This window comes from Euprymna scolopes, chromosome 10 (genome assembly GCF_053919585.1).
Source record: "Euprymna scolopes isolate OS-2025 chromosome 10, ASM5391958v1, whole genome shotgun sequence".
In the NCBI taxonomy this organism is placed as follows: Eukaryota; Metazoa; Mollusca; class Cephalopoda; order Sepiida; family Sepiolidae; genus Euprymna; species Euprymna scolopes.
This window is the reverse complement of record NC_136491.1, coordinates 43,319,009-43,341,800: the sequence shown is the minus strand read 5'-3', so window position 1 is coordinate 43,341,800 and position 22,792 is coordinate 43,319,009. Positions and strand designations below refer to the sequence as shown.

At 33.1% G+C, this 22,792-nt stretch overlaps 1 protein-coding gene across 2 annotated transcripts in view; it reads left to right on the top strand.

The window, feature by feature from the left end:
* The window catches only part of LOC145285951 (putative pyridoxal-dependent decarboxylase domain-containing protein 2), a 153,580-nt gene that overhangs the window by 33,633 nt on the left and 97,155 nt on the right, over positions 1-22,792 (top strand). For both annotated transcript variants that reach the window (XM_080134471.1, XM_080134472.1), the window contains exon 2: positions 2,237-2,316. In XM_080134471.1, coding sequence (XP_079990597.1) covers positions 2,237-2,316 — 80 coding nt within the window. The remainder of the gene's footprint in view (positions 1-2,236; positions 2,317-22,792) is intronic.

Sequence of the window (22,792 nt, the reverse complement as noted above, 5' to 3'; positions counted from 1 at the left end):
CAACCATTTGTATTATTTAGATTATTCAGACTGCTGTTCTCATCTCGAGTATTATTTGCACGACATTTCTGTTGATTCTTTGGGTGTATTTTATTGCATTCGTGAATCTTTCTGCTGAACTCGGCATCTACAAAGAATTTAAAATGGGACCCCTTATTTAATCTACATATGGGGCTAATCGTATGGGGGTAGTATGTTCTCGTTCTGTCAGCCATGACTGGGTAGAAGCCCTAAGTAATTCGCAATTGTATTTTCAATGTCGCCTGCACGAAGAATTGAACCTTCAACCTCCAGAAAAGTGTGACTTACAACTGGATTTCATCAAGTACTTTATCTAGTATACTACAGGTCTGGAAGAATACAATTGCAAATTGCTCAAGATTTCTACCCGGTCATGGCTAATGGAACACGAGCATGCTATCCTCATGGATAAAATAAAGGGTTCCATTTAAAATTCCTTACTGATTCCCTGAGTTTGACAGTTACATCAGATGAAAAGTTGTGAGAGTAACCCTCAAGATAAGAATAGTAGTTAAAATAATACGAATTATTAATCCTCATTGCAAAAATTCAGAAACAAAGATGATTTTAAACTCTATTTTTGAAGAATTTTTTAAGGGGAATTAACCAGTGATGAATTTATTGCAATAAATAATGTGTAAGTCACATAAGTGTTCTGTGTGATTAGAAAAGGGTAAACAATACAATGAAGCTGCTCATAACTGAGTGTATTGTGGGATCATGTGTGCTTCTCCTCGCTTGATAATCACTGACTCCAACGATGTTTTATGTGGTCTTCTTCTCTTTCATCTTCTCTTCTGGAAGTGTCGTTGTCTCTCACATTGGCGATTGCTAAGAAGATGAGCATAGGTTCACAACTATAAAAATAAAACTATTCAAAAGAAAACATAGAAAACACCTTCCGTAGATGTCAGAAGGCCTCTGAGTGCATATGTGACATCATTGCAGGAAACAAACCTGTAAGGGCTAAAATCCACATCTACATAGTCTGTCGTGACTGTGTTCGTCAGTTGCGCTTAGCTCATTTCGATCTGCTCTAAGACACAACTTGCGTTTAACTGTGTCAAACTGAAACTTGTCTTCAACTGTTGCAAACTTAAGGCTGTCCATAAACTTCTTGCCACACCTAAAACTGTCAGTAAACCAACTCTAAAACCTTTATTTGAACAAGATACTTTTTTTTTTTTTTTAATGAAGGCTGTTTAAAAAACATCTGAAGAAATTTGTGTGTTTATATCTTTAAGTCTTAGCATACAATTCGTGCATATTTAGAATTACACTTATTTAAAAAAAAAAAAAAGATACAAAAAAGTCTTTCATGTACATACTCCTCACAGAATGAAGATATTCCAAAAATCATGTGCGTTTGTGCTAGTAATATTTCTATTTGGATAGTAAATGAAAATATTTATTTGTCAAAGGTCAACTAAAGATAAATTTGTTCGTAGAGCCCTGCATATTTATTTTGTTTTTCTGTTTCTTTGATCTTCACCCTGTGAACTGCTGGGATGGTGAAATCTACAATTTGGCAGTTTATTTCCTTCTTGTTAATTATTATGACGTCCAATCTCCATGCTTAGATGGGTTTATCAGTTTATATCTCCATGTTTCAAAGGATTTTGTGATTTTCGTTTTCCAGTATTGTCTCTGGTTTGTGCCTCAGTGCAGTTATTTGCAGAGTTCCCAGTGTACTGCTTTTCATACACAGTTGTCTGTTCTTGTATTCTTTTTGGGCTAGTTTGCTGCATTTACTCATGTGATCAGGTATGTGATTTACTGTTTTGTCTCTTTGTCTACAGAATCTACATTGTTTTTCTATGTTTTATAGATAAAAAAAAAAAAACTTTTTCATTTGAACTGATATGCAGAGGAGAAAAGTTTAAGAAATCCGGCATTGATAGTTACCTCGACTTCTTTTATTAAAATTTATAGTGGATCATGCATTATGAAGAGTATAAGCCTCATCCCACTCTCTCTCCACCAAGCAAATGTTTGTACATGTACATGGTATAGCACATATATCTGAGACCAACCTGGTTGCAAATTTTATTGCAGATTTTACATCTAAACTTTTGCTCTACCAAGGCTTTAGAGTTTAGTCTACCCTATTATTTCACTCAGAAAGACACTCTTAATTCGCCCATGTTTATGTATTCTTCTACACAGATCTTGTATTTCTTGTTTCATAATCCTGCTAATGTTTCTCTCTTTTCAGTATTTTGAACATCCTTCCTTATCCAGTGTTGAACAGAAAATTGGTGAAAGTTTTAACATAATGGGTGACAGTCAGGTTGGGTAAGTTAGTGATTTATCTTATAAGTCTATCATAAAAATCTGTCATCTTAAAATTATTTTACTCTTTGTTTTAATCTAATATATAGAATTAAGTTAGTCAGATTTTACAGTTTAGACCTAAATAGTAATGCATTTAACAAATCAATACTTGATTCTAACTTGCCAGTTCAATACAGAAACTTTCAGTCTGTGTTATTTAGATAAAAAAATTCCAATTGTTTTCATTGATTCCATATTCTATCCAATTCAATAATTCTTTCAGTATCAGACACTGTACAAGATTTACTGTTTATTAAAATTGCTTCATTTGTTATAATTTGTAAATGAAAATGGCATCCTCAATCTGTTTGATAAGTTCTGGCATAATGCCGAAACTCATTTTGCTTTAAATAATAACTTACTGAATGTTAGGTAATTATCTCTTCTTCCAGTTCAATTTTTATTTACTTTATTTTTTCTTGTGCATATTGCAATTTTGTTCTCTGGTTAGGAGCAAAATTAAAAATGAATTTTAAGTCACACACACGCAGAGTGATACAAAATTTCTACATCTTATTACTTTTTTTTTTTTTTTTTTTTTTTTGAACAATCGGTACTCGTACAGTTTAATATAATAAAAACATTAAAAAATGAAAATATCAAAAAAAGTTTGAATTGTATGTATCCGTTATAGAATGAAGTTCTCCGGAAAAAAATTTCACTTAACTTCATCAAGTAGTTTTTTTTTTTGTTTTTTTCTTTTTACAGCGAAAAAACAATTTGTTATGATACCAAGCAAAAGGTTCGATTCTTAGGAAGAATATCTAGTATTAAAGATGGGGGGGGGTCAGTATTTTAGATTGAGTTATCTCCCCGTGGTGTGTTAAAAAATTCAAAGATGTCTATCTTCAACGCACTGTCATAAAAATGTGTTTTATCTACTGTAAAAAAATAAAAAAAAAACTACTCAATCAAATTAAGTGAAATTTTTTTTGGAGATTTTCAGTCCAAATCGGATACGTACAATATAACCTTTTTTCGATATTTTTATTTTTTAATGTTTTTATTAAACTGCACAAATGCCGAACAATCATTAGAAAATATCTGATAAGAGAAAACAAAAATAAGTACATGTCTTTCATTTAAAAATACACAAAAAATAAACAACAGAAAGGATTATAAATGAAGTTACAGAAAAAGAAAGGATGTTTTTTTCATATACACTGGTTGTCGTTCATGAAGATGACATTGTTATACACATTGTTTTTATTTGTCTTTTCAGCACATATGTTAAATAATATCATTCCTTTAATTCTATTCCTTCCAATCTATTTTTCTTCCATATTTTGTTTCATTTCTTTTCAAACTTGGATAATGGTAATAAAAGCATTCGGCTGCATTTCTGGTATGAATGACTACAAAGTTTTAATTTTTACATGTTTTTATAAAGACTGACACCTTTTTATTTTTATCTAACAAAAAAAGTATCACTTGTAGCAAAGAGATGACTTGAACATATCGTCTACTAAGTGTCTCTTCTGATCAACTTCTACACTTTACAAGAGTAAGACCACTAGCTAGGTTGATTAAATTTTACATATTATATACATAATGCATTTTGGGGAACTTTTTCTAGCAATCAGTGTTCTGGATCACAGTACTGAACATTGGTCTTTTGCATTTCAGTACAGACCAATCCATCTTCTTTCTGTCTTGAAAAAGTTATAATCTGTGATAAATTAAGTGGTGATTCAAATGCTTATGGGGGAGGAGTTACGATCAATAAAAGAAATGGAATGTGCTCTGGCATGTACTTTAACAGAATGTGCTCTTATGAACTCCTAGCACTGGTGTCCACATGATGTGCACGCTCCCAACTAATCAGGCAAGCAGCAAAATCCTACCCCCTTCACTGTTGAGGTCTCTAGATGTAGGAAGGCTTTCTACTCTAATAATTTCTTCCCTTGTACTGCTTGACTTTGAAATTTCCTCGAGGTTTCCTGCTTTTTTTATTGTACTTACTTGCAAAACAAAAATGTACAGTCCCATGTTAGACACGATCCCAAATAGTAGCCCCTTATGTTCCAAGTGACAATATCCCTTGTTTGGGGTGAAGAAAGAATAAAAAAAAAATAAAAGAAATAATCAGTAATAATCTATAGTCATAAATAGTAATACTACACATTTTAGACTAGTATAAGTTTAAGGCTTCCACAATTCATACTAGAATTGTCTGATAGGACTTGTGGCATAACAAATAAAGTGCTATAGTAATAATAAACTCTTCTAAGTGACAATCTTCTTGAGGTTAAGGGTTCAATCCTAAATACTGGCAATAGTAAAAATACAATTACAAATTACTTTAAACTTCAGTCTAATGGAACAAAAGCAAGCTACCTCTGTGGATTAAATGAAGGGTTTCATTTGAAATTTTATATAGATTCCCGCGTTCGACAAGACACACCAAAAGGAGATTGAAGGTTGCATCAGTACAAACATTGTGAAAATAACATCCAAAATGACAACAATAGTTCAAACAATCCAAATTGAACTAATGTTTTTTTAATAGCTCTAATAATAAATCTAGCCGGTGCACTGGTCAATATGAAGTGAGATAACACACAGTGTAATATGAAAAATTAACTCTAATTAGATTTCTCCTATATTTCTTCATGGTCTAATAAGTTGAAGGATGAGGACTAAATGCTGTGAATGGTTTAGTTAAGATTCCAGAGTTCGACAAGACACACGTGAAGCTTGTTCAAAATGTAAGAATAACATCCAAAATGAATACAGTAGTTTTAATTGATTGAGATAGTCAGACTGACTTCCTCATCTTGGTTGTTAGAGTCACAACGTTTCGGCCGTTTTGCCCTCCGGCCTTCATCAGGTGTTTTGTATCGAACTAGGGAACCGCTTGAAGGCCGGAGGGCAAAACGGCCAAAACGTTGTGACTCTAACAACCAAGATGAGAAAGTCAGTCCGACTATCTCAATCAATGAAAACACCTCATCTCAAAAATACAGACAATTACTAGTAGTTTTAATATTCCAAAATATTAGTATTGTTTATACAGCAAAACAAGCTCAGTGGAAGTATCAATATTTTAATACCATGTCTTTTTAAATGGTAAGAGATACGAATTATTTAAGTAATTAAAATCACATTAAAATTAGATTTACATCACATATCAATTTATATTTAAAAACATGGTGCTATGTAATTATAAATAAAATATGATATTGATTTCTTTTCTTTTTTTTTAATGACTTAATATTTTGCAGTTCAGATTTTTTTCTTTTGTGTGTTTTTCGATTTTTCTTTTCCTCTCTCCTGATCTGGATGTTTGACCTGGTGTGTTCATTTCTCTTTGATTTTCACTTTCTACCCCTTACCTCACCCTCTCTGTCTGTCTCATAGTTCTTCTTTCTCTTTTTCCTTGCCTCTGCTGATTTAAAGGTCTGTGAATATGTGAGTGGTGACCAGCTGTTAAAAATGGGATGTGGCCATCCCAGCTGTTAAACATTTCTAATCAGAAGTCATAAAACTCTACTAAGATCTTGGTTTGGAGTTTGCTTGTATTGGTAGGAGGCTTAGCTTTGATGAGTACCTGAAAACCGGTCAATCCAACCTTTCTCATTGAAATTGGTTAGAATGAAACTGTTCATAAAATTTCTTATAATGCATAGTCATTTCTATTGACTTTATTATTAGGATTGCAGAATCTGAAGATTTGACTCGGACTTCTAAGACTCCAAAGATTCAGCTGCTAGAACTCCCAAATATTCAACGGCTCCTTATTTTGAAGTCTTTTGGTATTCAGACTGTCTGTTGACTCTTCAGAGATAAAAAAAATTCAACTTTAACTCCTACCATTCTTATAACTCCAACTTCGGCTATTTCGAAAACATCTGACTCCCCAATCCTGGCATTATTATAGAACTTTTTCCATTGTATCAAAAATAGTATTGGATAGTATTGTTCTGTAATAATACTAGGATTATATTGACATTCAATCAATCTGATATCATTAATTCAAAAACATTTTTTTTGCATTTACTCTTAACTAATAATTAGGGCTGTGACAACAGCATATTCTTTTCATTGTTTTGACTCTTGAGTATATATCCGTTAATATCTTATATTTTTATATAGATTGATGTGGTTCTTGGTTGATTAACTGAGTTTAACTGTGTCCGATATATACTCGATAGTCAAAATAATGAAAAGTATGCTGTTATCACAACCCTACTAATAATGTACCATTAAAAATTTTCTTTTTTTAATGTGAGATGATATATATAATTATTTCCCCTTTCAAATAATACTGCAGGCAGCTCACACAAATCATGAAAGCTGCAGGACAGAAGTCATAGATTAGAGTTTTGCCCTCCTTTGAGCGCATCAGTAAAACATATTTGAACTCGGGATTCTAAATGTTATATATATTATCTATTATATAAATAAATATTGTCTGTCCATCCGTCAGTCACAATTTTTTAAAAATGTAATAAATACATTGCAGAATTTGTCTCATTTCAAAATATCAGATCTTTACTACTTTTAGAAACGGAATATATTGCATTATTGGCAAATAATAAATCCCCAACAAATAAAGCGAATGTCATGACTGGAAACTGAAACTTTGAAATTCCAGCCTGAGGTTCTACCTTAACCAAATAATTATAGCTTTGGCATGACATCATGGATTTATAATTTGCATCATGTTTCAAAACATGAATTTAAGCATAAGTGATAATACAAAAAATGGAATAATAAATGGATGAACATTATTAATAGTGATGGAAATTATTTAAATAGTCTAAAACTGTCAAATATTGAAACATTATGTTGAACAAAGATGGCGGTAGTAAATCAAATCAGCAAAAAATCAATGCAGTCACGATCTCGAGTGTTGAGTAATTCTTTAGAACAATGATGGCGGTATTAGATCGTAGATCAGCAAAGAATCAATGTAGTCTTGATCATCAGTGGTTCAGTCTTGTCAAGACAGACTGATAGCGAACTGACTGGAATCCAAAATTTAATATTTTTATAATGAGGTCGGAAACTTCTCATTGGTTGATTGCCCTAACGTAGTTATAAATAAGAGCGTCCAAAGTCTGATAGATATACCCTCAATATCATAATGTTTTAACAAAAACAATTTATTTAACTTTAACCATGTATTGCCATTAAAAATCATTTCATATACTAGAATTTGATCGCTTAGGGTCCATAATTTTAGTCAATTAAATTGAATTTAATCTAGTTTTAATTGAAGCATATGTTTATAAGATATGTTAGATAATGGAGATGGATGAAAACTCTGGAGAAAGTCTATTGATGTTGTTCAGAAGTTTTGTTACCTTGGTGATGCATTGATGAAGAGGGAAGTGCTGGTGTGATTGCAAAAGAGGGTATGAAGTAAGTTCAGGGAATTTCTGCCATTATTAAGCAGCAGAGAGTTATCATTGTTGAGCAAAGGAAACATCTATCAGTCATGTGTATGTAGTGTGATGATGTATGGAAGTGAAACCTGGTCAGTGATGGTTTGGGACATGTGTTGCATGAAAAGAAATTATGAGAATCATAGGGTGGATGTGTAATATGAGTTTTAATGACCCTCCAGAGAAAGATTAAATCTGGACAGTACAGTAAGATGTGTGCAAAACCGAAGACTTTGTTGGTTTGGTCACATTGAAAGAACAAATTAGAGTTCTTGAGTTAGTAAATAAAGAGCACTTGATATGGTAGGGTCATTCATAGGAAAAGGTCAAGGAAAACATGGTAGGAAATAAGTATGGATTTGAGAGAAAGAGGGATAAATAAAGACCTGGTCAGAGAAAGATTAGTTTTGAAGTCAATTTTCAAACAATCATCTTACATGTTAGCCTGTGAGATGTTTAACCACATATGTATGTATATGTGTCCGTCTTAGTGAAGTGAAAAATTTCAGTAGTTTTGATTGACTGTTTCCTATTAATATGCCAAATTGGTTAGGAATCGAGAGCTAGAAACTTATAGTGCATTGACATAGTTGGTTTTAAATTATGATCATTGGAATAAGAGGTTTGTATGTGGTCGCAATAGAATGATAGGAATGCTTATAGAGTTAAAAAGAAATTATAATAACATTTTATGGCATGTTGCATTTGTTCAACTATATGTAATTGTTGAATCACTTGTAATCATCATTTGTTTTTGTTTTTAACTTTCTTGGGCACGTGGCACACATATTGGTCTCTTAGTTGTTTATTATATTGATCATATATTCAGAGGCAAAGTTGTTGCTAAGCATGTTGAATACATTTTAGTCCAGATAAAATGTAGTTACTAGTTATATAGTATAGGTACACATATATTCCAGATGTTATGTGTATCCGCTTTGTATTTAGAACTTGTTTATATAAGATGTGATGTAGGTGACACATGTTCATCCAAATGCAATATAATTAAAATGTAGAAAATATTTTGATCCACATTTGGTTTACTTGCTAAATGTAAAATACTAGATTTTTAGCCCATTGCCTTAGAATGAGTGCTTCATGCCAAATTTCTATAGTAAATGTAGTATTGTGATGACTTACCCTACTTAATACCTAATAATTCCTAATTGTCCATTGAATGGATACTTAATTCATTGCACCTTATCATAAAACCAGTCTATACATTTGAGCCTGATTAGCCAAGTAGTTTTCAAGAAAAAGTGGAACAGACAGACAAACAGGAATATAATATAGATATAGTTTCTTTATATATTTATTTATATATATATATATTATACTTTTTAGCATGTTACAAACAAGCAACAGCTATAGCATGCTGACTTAGAATGAGTTCTTTATACAAAATTGAAAGTAGAATATGATAAAATTTGTGCTCATTTTTGTATTAAATACTAATCCCTATTAATCTCCAACTATCCATCAAACGGATACCATACTACTTAGTTTGCTGCATCTTATGACAGTTCATACAAAATTTAAGCCAGTTTGACCCTGTAGTTTCCAAGAAAAAGTGGAACAGACAAATAAACAGAAATATGATATAGATGTTTTGATCCAAATATCATGTATTCAACAAGTATATGGTCCTTACAGTTTCAGTATTTGCATGTTTCAGATTAGTTTTATTATCTTCATATTGCATGTACATAAGCAGTATATAAAAAGATGGTGGGTTCATTTTGTAAAATTTAATCAACTTGAAATCGGGCATTTTGACTTAGTGCAAGAAATGGTCTCAACATTTGCATTTATTCTTTTAGCCTTGTTGTTTTTCATTTGTCAGATCTTAAACTTTGTCATGGGTCCGCTGCTTTTAGGAAGGATATTATAGCATCTATTTGAATTTTTTTTTAATCCCTTTCATATTGCTTTTACAGCATGTTGACTTATTGCTAAATTCAGTCATTTTGTTAGAAGCACTATATATTTTCACCGCATTAATATCATTGAAGGGGTATTTAGTTCTTTCCCACTGCAAGAACTGTAACACCATGGTCGGAAAGTGGGATTGAGAAGTCAGCACCCCTGAGGAGGAGCACTCCCCCATTAATGTCATTGAAAATTATCGTGTATTGTTTGTTAAAATCAAGGCTACATAGCCCTGATTAAAAATTAAAAAAAAAAAAAATATTAAAGGGACACAATTTTTTTTCTTGCTATTTAACGATAACTAAAGTTACATCTTCTTTCAAGGTTCTTTCTTGAGAGAATTTAAAGATAGGATCCTTAGATTGTCAACATGGTCACCTTACACACAAGCACCTCTCACGCATGCATGCAATTTCATTTCCCACTATAATAAATGCATAATTCAGTTAAACATTACCATTATCTACTCTGGAATCGTTCACTATTCATTTCAAAGCTATTATATCTTGTTTTCGACACAATATAGAGTTACCCCCCCCCCAAGAAAAAAAATGCCATCTATGGAATTATCACTAAAATTCACAATCCTTTCTACAATCAAGCATATTTTGTAAGAATAAATTTCAGTCTATGTCTCATTTGTACAGCAAATTTCAGTCCAACAGGTGTGTTATTACAATGATAAGCACACTTGTATACAAGGTACAAAATTGTTAATATCTCTCACATATTCCAGTTCAGTTCAGAAATAGTTTGGATATTGTTTTGACAAGCATTATCTTTTAGATAACCCCACGATTAAAAACCTGAATGAGTGCGAAGGCCATTAGGAATCATGCTTCATACTTATGAGACAATCATCAAAGTGTCCCTGCACATCACTGAACTGTGATAAACAAAGACTAAAACTTCATGATGGACAAGACAAGCATATACTAAAGTTTATTTATGACAAAACGGTTGGATTGAAGAAAAAGTGTACTTGTGCAGTTTACAGACACTGCTGAAATAATAACGTTACTATTTAGAAAACCATTCTTAACATGGGGAGGGAGGGCTTTGTTAACTATTCTGTACTTTCACCTAACAATTTAATAAAAAAAAGATGCTGTAAAAATTAAATTTAACTTAAAACTCCTACCTATAAAATAGCACAGTATGTAAACTGCGCAAGCACCTGCAAAAAATTTTTATTAACGATTCCATGGGTGACATTTTGTGTGTGTGTGTGTGTGTGTGTGTGTGTGTGTGTGTGTGTGTGTGTGTGTGTGTGTGTGGAGTCACTGTACAAGGTTGCACCATATACATATATACCACCATATAAAGTTCGATAGTATACATTGTATATAGTCTGAAATAGATAGAACTTGGATGGGTACTACCACTCCAAGTCATTGGAACAATAGCAACTAACTGGTGACTTAAACTCCCTAAAGCTCTTAAAGTGGGGTCTCATTAATAGTTGTAGGTAAGGTCATATCCAGGATATAACTTATATAGTATAGTTTCACATTTATACTGTTGCAACATTTGCACATACAAATAAAAATATGTATTTATATGTTAAGAGATGAGTGGGGTACGTATATGTCTTATCACTTTGTCTGATACTGCTGTTTTTCTTCACTGCTTTTCATGAGTGGGTGTTGATTGTTTTGTCTGTTTAACTATGACAAATAAAACTTTATTAAAAAGACACAAAGGGACGTTTGCTGGAAGTTTTTGCAGTGTTTTATTTGGAAGGAATGTCTTAGGAGAGAGTGACTAATGTTATCTTAACTAGTTATTTACTTCTTACATTTTCTAACTTAATGTAATGAGTGATGTGCACAGGCAGTCATCAAAGTAACATTCACCTTAGATTACAAGCTTTCTACATTATTGGCAGTATCTCGTTTGCATAGCTTCCACAAAAAGACTGATTTGAAAACGTTTGTTTAGCTCAAAAAACATGATGCTATTTATCATTATTTGGTGCTGTTTTATCTACTGTTTGACCTTTGCTCCCTGCCTTATCTTTGTCATTCATCTTTCATGCAACCCTGAGAATAATTCTGTTTTATAGATCTGGGTTATTATGCACTCAATGTGACCCTTGTCAAAATCCACACTAGCTAACTTAATCCTTACTAACGTAGGGCCCCTAATGTATAATACTGCACGAGAAGTCATGAAATGCTTAAGAGTATGCCAGCCAGCTATGGAAACCACCACTAGTCTTCAAGTCTACTTATGAGTGTCTAATATTATCATTAAAAAGTTATGGGTTGCATTATAATTAACTAAATTAACGTTGATCACTTATTGATAGCTATGTTGTTGGTGTGCCTATTTATAAACTGACATGTTTATTTTGTCTTCACTTAATTAGCACAGTAATTGTTAAAGATAATGAATGATTCAAAATATGTGGAGAAAGAAAGCAAGTTATATATATATATATACATATATACTAGCAGAAGTACCCGTCGTTGACTGGGTTCAAAAACAGCCTACAGAAAATGGACTGTGATTGATGAAAGTATGATAGGTTATGAAAAGGAGGGGGTCGTAAAGAGATAGGTTTTGATACTCAAAAATTTTACCCTAAGCAAAATATGATGAAAGTAAAGATAATTTTCGCGAAAATATATTTAGTATATCAACTTTGTTTCCATTCATAGCCAAGAGTGACCAACAAAATGATGTTTCCTTACAAAGAGAAAATGTTGTATATTTATATTATTATATATATAAGAAATAAATGTCACCATAGTCAATAAAAGTTACTTTTATGGTAGAAAAATTCATTGGTTTATATTTTTAAGTAGTTTGTAAAAAAAATGTTTTTTTTTAATTCACGAACCGGTTTAAAAAAATCAAAATGGCAGCGACTTTCAAATGGAGAGCCCCATTTTCAATTTGGAGGAGGGGTACATGAGCATTCTTTGTTAACAATTTAAGAGAGTTCCGTCAACTTAAGGAATATTTATAAACATATTTTAATGTTTTCCGTTATTTTGTGTTTGAGGAATATTCGATTATGGCATCTGTAGTATATGTAAAAATTCATTTCATTTAAATTTCGGTTCGCTGAAATTATTTAAAGTAAAGAGCATTAAAAACTATTTCAAAACAAAACAAAAAACATGAACTGAACTTTTATTGACTATGGTAACATTTATTTCTTGTATATTTATTGTTTCGGGTAGTTGTTTGTTGGCTTTTCTGCTAAACACTCTTACTAAATAATATTGACGAAATATCGAAAAACAAAGAAACAAAAACAGTTTTGAAAAATAATGAAGCTTTACTTACTTTAGTAAAATAATCCAAAACAGCAAAATGGGATATTAAAAAAGTAAGCACGTAATTACTTTAGTTTTTTAAAGCAAAGAATCGATATGAATAAGAAGAAAATGGTGCCCTTTTCAAGCAGAACTGCTTCGTTTCAGTTTTACATTATTGAACGGTGTAGTATTGCGCCGTCGAATTCAGGGTTGTACTATTGTAATGTAAAAAACACGCAGAAAGGGTTGTAATCAGCTGAATTCCTTCTAGTACACTGGCAAAAAAAAGCTTAAACAGATATATAAATAAAAATGTTATGCAAATGTTTTTAAAATGACACGTAATCACATGAGCAGGATTTTTTCCTTCTTTTGTCACGATAACAAGTAACGTTCTTATTTTTTATTATTTATCTATTTATCTGTTTACGAAAGAGTGCCATGTGCAAGTGGAAAAGGAAAAAATCAGTTATGCAAAATTTGTGTCGAGAATTGTCTAAAGTTTCGACTTTTTTTGACTTTCACTTTAAAAAGAACGTGAATTTATTCGACACAATATGATTCAACTAAAAAAAATAAATAAAAGCTAATGTGAATTAAGATTAAAGTTAAGGTGTTATTGTGGACTCTCACTCCTTTTAAAAAAACCTTGTTAAACTTTGTGACATATTTACATTCTATGAAGGCCAGGCGCGAACGAACACCCAATAATTTTATTATACCATATTTCTTCAAACTGAAACATAATTATCAAAGTATACTTACGCAAATAGATATGAAAAGTCTTTGTTAATCTTTGTGCCATATTTCCATGGAGTACAGGTGTGAACGCAGACCCCACAATTTTATTATACCATCCCTATTTAAGTTAGAACATACTTATCAAAGTATTATGTACATCTATATCAAAAACCTTTGTAAACGTTTTTTTTTATTTTTTATTTCCATACTTTGTGGACCAGGCGCGAACGCAGACCCCACAATTTTTATGAACCACCATTCTGCCAGATCAAACATACCCATTCCTGATCCATCTTCTATCATTATATGTAATCAGTTTTTTAAAATAGTCAACCATATAGGAGCCTATTCATGACCAGACACACACACACGCACACACACAGACGTTCAGCTTTATATATATATATATATATATATATATATATGAGAGAGAGAGAGAATAAATGAAAAGAAGTTATATTGCAAAATTCATGATGTTGACCATCTTATAATTTAGACCATGAATTTTGGAATATAATTTTTTGTCATTTATTCTCTATATTGCTCTGTAATTACATTGAGCTTCTTAAATAAAGATTGATATATATTATAAGAAAATATATTTTCTACAGAAATATATATATATATATATATATAATTACATTCTTATACATAAGAAAATAAGAAATTAAATTAAAATAGATGTAAACAGTTTTTGGTCCTCCGACAAAAGGAGGGTGGACCTGTAAATCACCTTTGTCCGTTCGCACTTTTTTCAATAACTACGCCTTGGAATTTTTTGAAATTTTGCACAAACATTAAACATGATATAAGTAAAAAAGTAACAGAACGGATTTCCCGGAAAACTCCGGTTGCTCCCCTAGGGGTGCTTTTTATGTTAAAATGGTTAAAATTGACACTTTTGTACGTATTAAAAAAAACTGATGCCGTGGATTTTTATAAAACTTTCTGAAAACTTGTAACTAACTGATTTCTGTATAATTTTGTTTGTCTATACTTCGCAATAACTCTTGGGTGTACCCCAGGGGCTCTTTTGAGGCTAATAAAAATACTCCATTTTTGGGACTATTTTACCATATTTGCACAAAATTTTCTGTGTATGTCTATTTAGCAGTTTTATATGGTGCTGAACTCAAATTTGAATATGTTAAGGCCTTGAGGCTAAATGGGGGGGGGTGCAAATGATGGACTTAGTCATTTCTTTTTTTTGCATGGTGCAGAACTTAAATTAACATATGTTAAAGCCTAAAACTGTAAAATTGCACAGTTTGTTCATTTTCACCAGGATTTGACATCCCCAGGGGATTTTTGGGTCTAAATGGGAGAGGGGGGGATGCTTAACTTAATCATTTTTTTATGCCTCGTTCATTGTGCACTCATGGGGGACCATGCATACTTCACTTGTTTACATAAATTTTTATACACACACATGTATATACTTTCAGTGAGTTTCTGTCCAGAGTTTCATCCAGTGAATCCCTACAAGTAGGGGTAGGCTATAGAAACAAAATTTTTCAAATAAATGCCAAAAGTGGCTTAGTACCTTCATTTATATGTAAATAGATGGGAACAAGTGATTTTTTTCAAAACGGGTCAAAATTGGAGGGTCGCTGGCTCCAAACGTGATTTGACCGCGTCAACGCGTGAAAATAGCCCAAATTTTGCCCCCGAACACACTTAATCATTTATTGAAAGCCACAGGGTGCATTTTTTGACTATAAATGCATTTGTATCATTAAATCTAACATTCCCATTGGCTATCCCACAAGTATAGGGCTTTTTAGGGTATCTCAGAGTCCAAAATGGGTCAAAATTACCCCAAAATTAGCCAAAAATGGTCGGAAATCATGGATTTTCCAAAATGCACCTCCCAAGCCACACAGGGTGCAATTTTTGACCATAAATGACTCTATATCATTAAATCTAACATTCTCACTGGCTATCCCACCTATATAGGGCTTTTCAAGGTATCTTAAGGGTCCAAAATGGGTCAAATTTACCCAAAAATTAGCCAAAAATGAACGAAAATCACGGATAATCCCCAAAATGCAGGTATTATATCTCATCGGGCTCCTATAAACACTCCTGTATGGCTTTTTACAGTTGGAAGACTGAAATAACCACCCTGTTATCTTATCCATTTGTATTTAGGGTATTTAGAGATCTTTGGGGGATGTAAAAAGGGTCAAAACAATCCAAAAATGACAAAATTACGCTTTACGGTACATAACATATGAATCATTAGTTCATTCATTAATGATACTTTTTAGAAACATCGTAACTTTACTACATCAACTTCTCAGAAAGTAATTAATTGTAAATTGAACATTGAATGTCAATAAAATGCTGTCCAAGAAGAGTCTGAATTCATATTGTTCTCATAGTTACCCCAAAATTGATGAAAATGGCCCTTAATTCGCTATTTCTCGATTTGTAACCAATATATTGAATAACTTGATAAAAGGTATGAGTAATTAGCAAAGGAATTATTTTGTTATTTCAAGACATTGATTGACTCCTGGAAATTCCGTGCACCAGTTCGCAGATTGTAAGTGACATGTGTTTGGGTGGCGATCTCGGTACATGGGACAGTGCTACGGATTGTACCCGATCTGTTTAATGAGTAGTTCAAATTGTTCGAGGTATCATGCTCTGGCAATTGGTCACTTATATCCTCCACTTCAAATTGATCATCGTCCAAATCCAAACGATTGTGCAGTTCTTGCTCTGCCAGAAACCGTTCATGTTCCATATCGACGTGGAAAGTGTCAATGAGCCATTTGCGAGAGAGAGACTTTTGATCGACAAAGAATCTTCGTTCATGTACATCAAATTCATCAGGATTCACATCTTTTGAAAGTATATTGAGAAGGACATGGTGCTCTCGTTTCCATTTAATCATATTCACACGTCTGGAACCCTTTGCTTTGTAGACATCTTTGTTGTAAATTTTTAGCGATCGATCAATTTTATGTTTTATCCCAGGTATTGTAACATAACGAACATCACTTCCAAAGGCTTTCTGCCACAATTGTAGTAATCGCAAGGAGAACTGGTGAATATGATTTTTCTGTGTCGTGGTACCATATTTGGCAGCATGATGTTGCACAGCTTGAACACATTCAGCCTCAGTTGGAAGAGAATCAAGCAGAAGATAAGTCCAATCGTCGTAATTATAATCTTCGTCAATCTGCCCTGCTATACCAGCCATGTTCATTGCATTTTACTAACTGAAAAAGAAAGCAAAGTTCAATCAAATTCACAATTAATGCAATGCAATGTTATCGTGTCTATTTAAAGATGTCATTGCATTGTTACAGAAAGAAAACATTTCCTTATTTGGTAATTTTCCATCCATAACTCAAATTAAGCCCCTTTTTGACAACCTATGTTGATTCTTAGGGACTTTTTGACTCTCTTTGGCTAAATCGGCCATATTTAGCCCCTTTTAAAGGTCCTTATACCCCTCATTAACAGTGCAAAAGTTAGGAGAGTGCCTGCTTCAAGCATTTCCCAACAGTTTCTGCCATGTAGAGGTGTCTTTGGGCCCATGGGAGGTGCATTTTGGAAAATCCGTGATTTCCGACCATTTTTGGCTAATTTTGGGGTAATTTTGACCCATTTTGGACTCTGAGATACCCTAAAAAACCCTATACTTGTGGGATAGCCAATGGGAATGTTAGATTTAATGATACAAATGCATTTATAGTCAAAAAATGCACCCTGTGGCTTTTAATAAGTGATTAAGTGTGTTCGGGGGCGAAATTTGGGCCATTTTCACGCGTCGACGCGGTCAAATCACGTTTGGGGCCAGCGACCCTCCAATTTTGACCCGTTTTGAACAAAATCACTTGTTCCCATCTATTTACATATAAATGAAGGTAATAAGCCACTTTTGGCATTTATTTGAAAAATTTTGTTTCTATAGCCTACCCCTACTACAAGATTTATATAATAGTGCTCAATAATAGAGCTGTATATCTAGTATAAATCTTTTTATTTATACAAACATTTTTCGCTACACATTTGCAGACATATTTCGTTTATAGCTGAGAGTCAGCTGAACATCATTATATATATATATATATATATATATATATATATATACACAATCATCGTCCTAAAAAGTAATATCCATTTTTTCTTATTCCATCTGATTGGATAAGAGAGGATTGTAAATTGCATTTTTATGATGACTGAATTATGCATTCATGACCTGAAAGTTTCATCTCTCTGTTGACGGTGTGAGACTCAAAGAAAGCAACCCCTGTCATAGATATGTGTCAGAAGCAGAGATGTATCATTGAATTCCTGGTTAAAGTACATTGAGAATGGTGGTGACTATGTAGAAAAATAAATTCTTAAGCTAAAAAGGTTGCTTGTTTAAATGTTACCACTTACGTCTTCATAGGTCTTCAACCTTTTGATTTAAAAAAAAAAATAGGCATTATTTTTTTGAATGACCTCATAGATATGTATATATATGGCTTCATCCACTTGCTATCGCTTTGTAAAGCTTGCTACATAAAATAATTGAAATAAAATGTTTAAATAATGTGTTCAAACATAAAGATAAATGCAAAAGTAAAAAAATAAAACTATACTAGTTAATTATAGTTAGTTATAGTTAATTATAGTTAATTAATAGAAAAAACTAATGAATTTAAGTCTTTAAAGTTCTGTTTAAAAAAATAATTTGATAAAAACAAAACAAAAAAAAAAAAACTTTTAATCACTTTTTGGCTATATATATACCATTGTTGATTGGATTTTCTAAATTACACTTAAATAGCATATCGATATTTAGTGTAATTTAGAAAATCCAGTAAGTTCTTTGATATGACAGGGGTATGTTCAAAATAAATGTTTCTGTTTAGAGTACAATTGAAGCATGATACTAGACTTTTTGACAATAAAATATGGGAGTGTGAAACATTCATTGATCCTCATTCAATCCCGGGTCTTCCTGCTAATATATATATATATGAGAGAGAGAGAGAGAGAGAGAGAGAGAGAGAGAGAGAGAGAGAGAGAGAGAGAGAGAGAGAGAGTTTTTTTAGAGGTGGCAAAGTTTAAATTAAAATAAATCACAGAAAAATATTTTTATTGTACAAATATGTGATTTATACCAAACATTAATTTTGTCGTCTGGCTTGCATGTATATGGCATAATCTAGAGGTCCAATTTTCACAACTACGCAGTAAATTACGCTGTATTTCAGTAATAATGCATCAAATGCTGTCTTTAAGGTATGTATGGTTTATCAGTGTGACATAGGATTTTACATATCCCCCCCCCCAAAAAAATAATCTAATGGGGTTAAATGACCAATCGACAAGATTCATTTTGTGAAATTATTCGTTCATGAAATGTTTCTCTCAGTAAATTGACCGTATCGCACATTGTGTGGCATGTAGCTCCATCCTGTTGAAACCACATGATGAAATCAGATTGAAGTCAAAATAACCGATAGTTGCTAAATCTGCAATTAAAGAAACAGAATTGTCAATTTAAAGTTCGCTGCCTCTCTCTCTCTCTCTCTCTCTCTCTCTATATATATATATATATATATATATATATATATATATATATACACACACAAATGAAAAGAAAGATGGAGAATAGATGGATGACAATGGAATTTAAACGATTTTTTAATCGTTGCTAATTATTTCTAATTAAACTATGGAATATCCCATCCATGCATATTATAACTTGTAATTATATAATTATATTCAGTTTTGAAAGTGCTACATGATAAGTCAACACTAATTACTTATAATTAATATATATATGTATGTGTATATATATATATATATATACGAGGGACGTGCAATAAGTAATGCCCCTGATCCACTTCCCATAGCAGTAGAGCAACAAAACTTGGCACACTTATTAGTCTTTCTCTACATAGAAACCACCCAGAGCTACACATTTCTCCCATCGTTTGATGCAGCTCTGGAGACCATTTTTGTAGAACACCCCAGGTTGGTCCTCCAACCACGACGTGACTTCAGAAATCAAGGCTGCATCATCTGGGAAACGCTTTCCTTTCAAAAACACGTTCATGGCTGGGAAGAGGTGAAAGTCAGAGGGTGCAAGGTCAGGAGAGTAGGGAGGATGGGGAAGGATTTCATAACCGCACGCCCGTGCTTCTGATTTGGCAACATGCGAGTTGTGGACCGAAGCGTTGTCCTGCAGGAGGAGGGTACCTTTGCTGATCTTGCCCTGCCTCTTGATTTTGATAGCTTTCCTTAATTTCCTCAAAAGTGAAGCATAATAGGCTCTTGTAATTGTGGTACCCTTTGCCAGGAAATCTGTCATCACTACTCCATCTTGCCTTCTTTGGAGGTGGTGAGTCCAAGTGCTTCCACTGCATTGACTGGGCTTTGGTCTCTGGATCATAAGTGATGGACACAGGTTTCATCCTGTGTAATCAGTCGTTTGAAAAACTTTGACTCATCTTCTTGGCACATCTCCAAATTCATCCTCGAGCACTCGACGCGTTCTTGCTTCTGGAATGGTTTGAGCAACCTGGGAATCCATCTGGCAGACACTTTATGCATATGCAAATGGTCATGAATGATAGTTGCCACAGACCCTGTACTAATCTGGACATCTTGGACTATTTGACGAATAGTAATGCACCGATCTTCCAAAACGGCAGCCTCAACTTGACAGACAGATGCCTCATTAATGGCAGAAGGTCTGGGAGCTGTTTCCACAGACTTCCGGCCATGTTTGAATTCACGATGCCAGCGTTTTACAAGCTCATATGATGGGGCTTTATCACCATAATTTTCTTTCATTTCATCAAAAGTCTCCTGTTGTGTGCGTCCTTTCAAATACAAAAACCAGATCACTGCTCGACATTCAACAGGCTCCATTTCACACCTGACTCCGTTCAAACACCTGTAAAACAGAAACCACAATTAGTTCAGAGCAGTAATTTGCCACATAACCCGTCGAGATATAAATCATTGCACATGCAAAATTTCAGCTAGATCAGACAACTGGAAGTGGGTCAGGGTCATTACTTATTGCACGCCCCTCGTACACACACACAATCAAACAATACTTATATTGTTTCAGTTACAGTCATAAATATTACATTTCAAATCACACAAAAAACACATCTGGTATATTTAACACACAATTGAATTCAGGGACAACAAGTCCATTCTTTATAAATTGGAATCTTTTCTTTAAAAACAATCTCCCTCTCTATAATAGTATACAAACCCTCTCATCACTTTGCCAGTGTTCACATTTGCTATTTATCTAGAATGTTATTAAAATAATAAAATCACAGAATTATGTTAGTAATTTAATTTTTCTTAAATTATTATCATTTCTGATGACCTAAAGAAGAAAAAAAACACCCATTGTTGCCGTTTTATATAGAGTGAAGGACTTCATTCCAAATTCATTTCAGGTGGTAGGGTAAGTCTGAGGTGGTTGTCTGACTTGCTTTCTCACTTTCTCTCATTGTATGAAATGGTTTCATCTGAGAGCTAGAAAAAGATATATTTTACACATTAACTTTTGTTCAAGGATAGAAGTACATATATCTATTTATATAGGACTACACATTAGCCTATATTAGAAAGTGTAGGATATCTATCTATATACATATATACAATGTAAATTACAATGGTTGTGGTTTCACTAGTAGGATCAGCACATTTTCTGTACGTTTACACAGAGTATGTATATAACATGAACATATGTTTACAAATAGTTGGTAGTCGGAATATATATATATATATATATATATATATATATATATATATATATATATATATATTACTAGCGGGAGGTACCCGGCATTGCCCAGGTGTTTGGAGGTGTGTGTGGTTTTGGGTAAATCAAAACAAAAGAATAATAAAAAATCGTTGCCCAGGTGTTTGTTTAAAAAAAAAAAGTTTTGGTAGGTAAGTAAGAAGAATAGAAGTCGAAACCTTGAGGCGCAGTTGGAAAATAATAAAGTGTGAAAAATAAACAAAAACGTGTGACGTTAACCGTTCGCCGACCAATTACTATTGTAACGGAAAGATGTTTTAATTGACAGGTGCCTGCAATAAAGTTAACTCCGGTACTTCTATTTGACCTCATTAATGAGGTCAAATAGAAGTAACAGAGTTTACATTTACTGCTGGGCAGGTTTTTTTTTTTTTGTTTTTTTTTTTTGTTTGTTTACTCAACTTTGGTTGGTTTTGTATCCCCAAGATGTCGGGAGAAACCAGCTCCCCATAAAAAGGGGATTGTCTAAATTGAATAGCAATCGGCTGATATAAGGAATTTTCCTCGTATTAAAGCTGATTGCTTGTATTTATTTGCTTCCCCACTGAGCAAATTAGTCACAAGGCCGTTTTTAATGTGGGGAGGAAAAACCAGCTCCCCCAAAGGCAATTGTCCGATAAAGCTGATTGCTTGTGGACGTTCCCGGCACAATTGCCAAGAACAGTGTGTTAACTTTGAATTAGTTTCGCTTTTATAGGAAAAAGCCGAATCAACACGTGAGAAGTCAAAATAGCAATAATTTTGTAAAATTCGCTGTAAATAAATCTAGACGCGACGCGCTTTCCCAAATCCTAGATATTATTATCTAGGGGGGGATATATAAACACTTCTAAACGATAGTAACGACCTCGGGACCGTTGGCGAAAAAAGCCTTTTTTGAACATACAAAAATGCGCACGCTGCATTTGCCTTTTTTATATATATATATATATATATATACAATGCACACTATATATATATAGTGTGCATTGTACATATTCTGAAATTGTTCATCAAAATATATATATGTTTATGTAGCATCATTTGTGTTCTTTTCTTTCACTCACAGACTAGACAGACAGACACTCATAGACTAGACCAGTGTTCTACAACCTATGATGATCTGTGGCCCCCTTATCGAGTATCTTGACACTTGTTCGTAGCCCCCTGCACTTCACAAAAAAAAAAAGAAGTAAATTTTGTTTTACATTGTTTATTTAGTTACTCTAAAATTATAAATCAAAGTGGCTGAAATTGACATACTTGCAGTTGAGCTCATGTGACAAGGCCTCTTATTTGTGGCTCCATTCTGGACACAGCAAGGT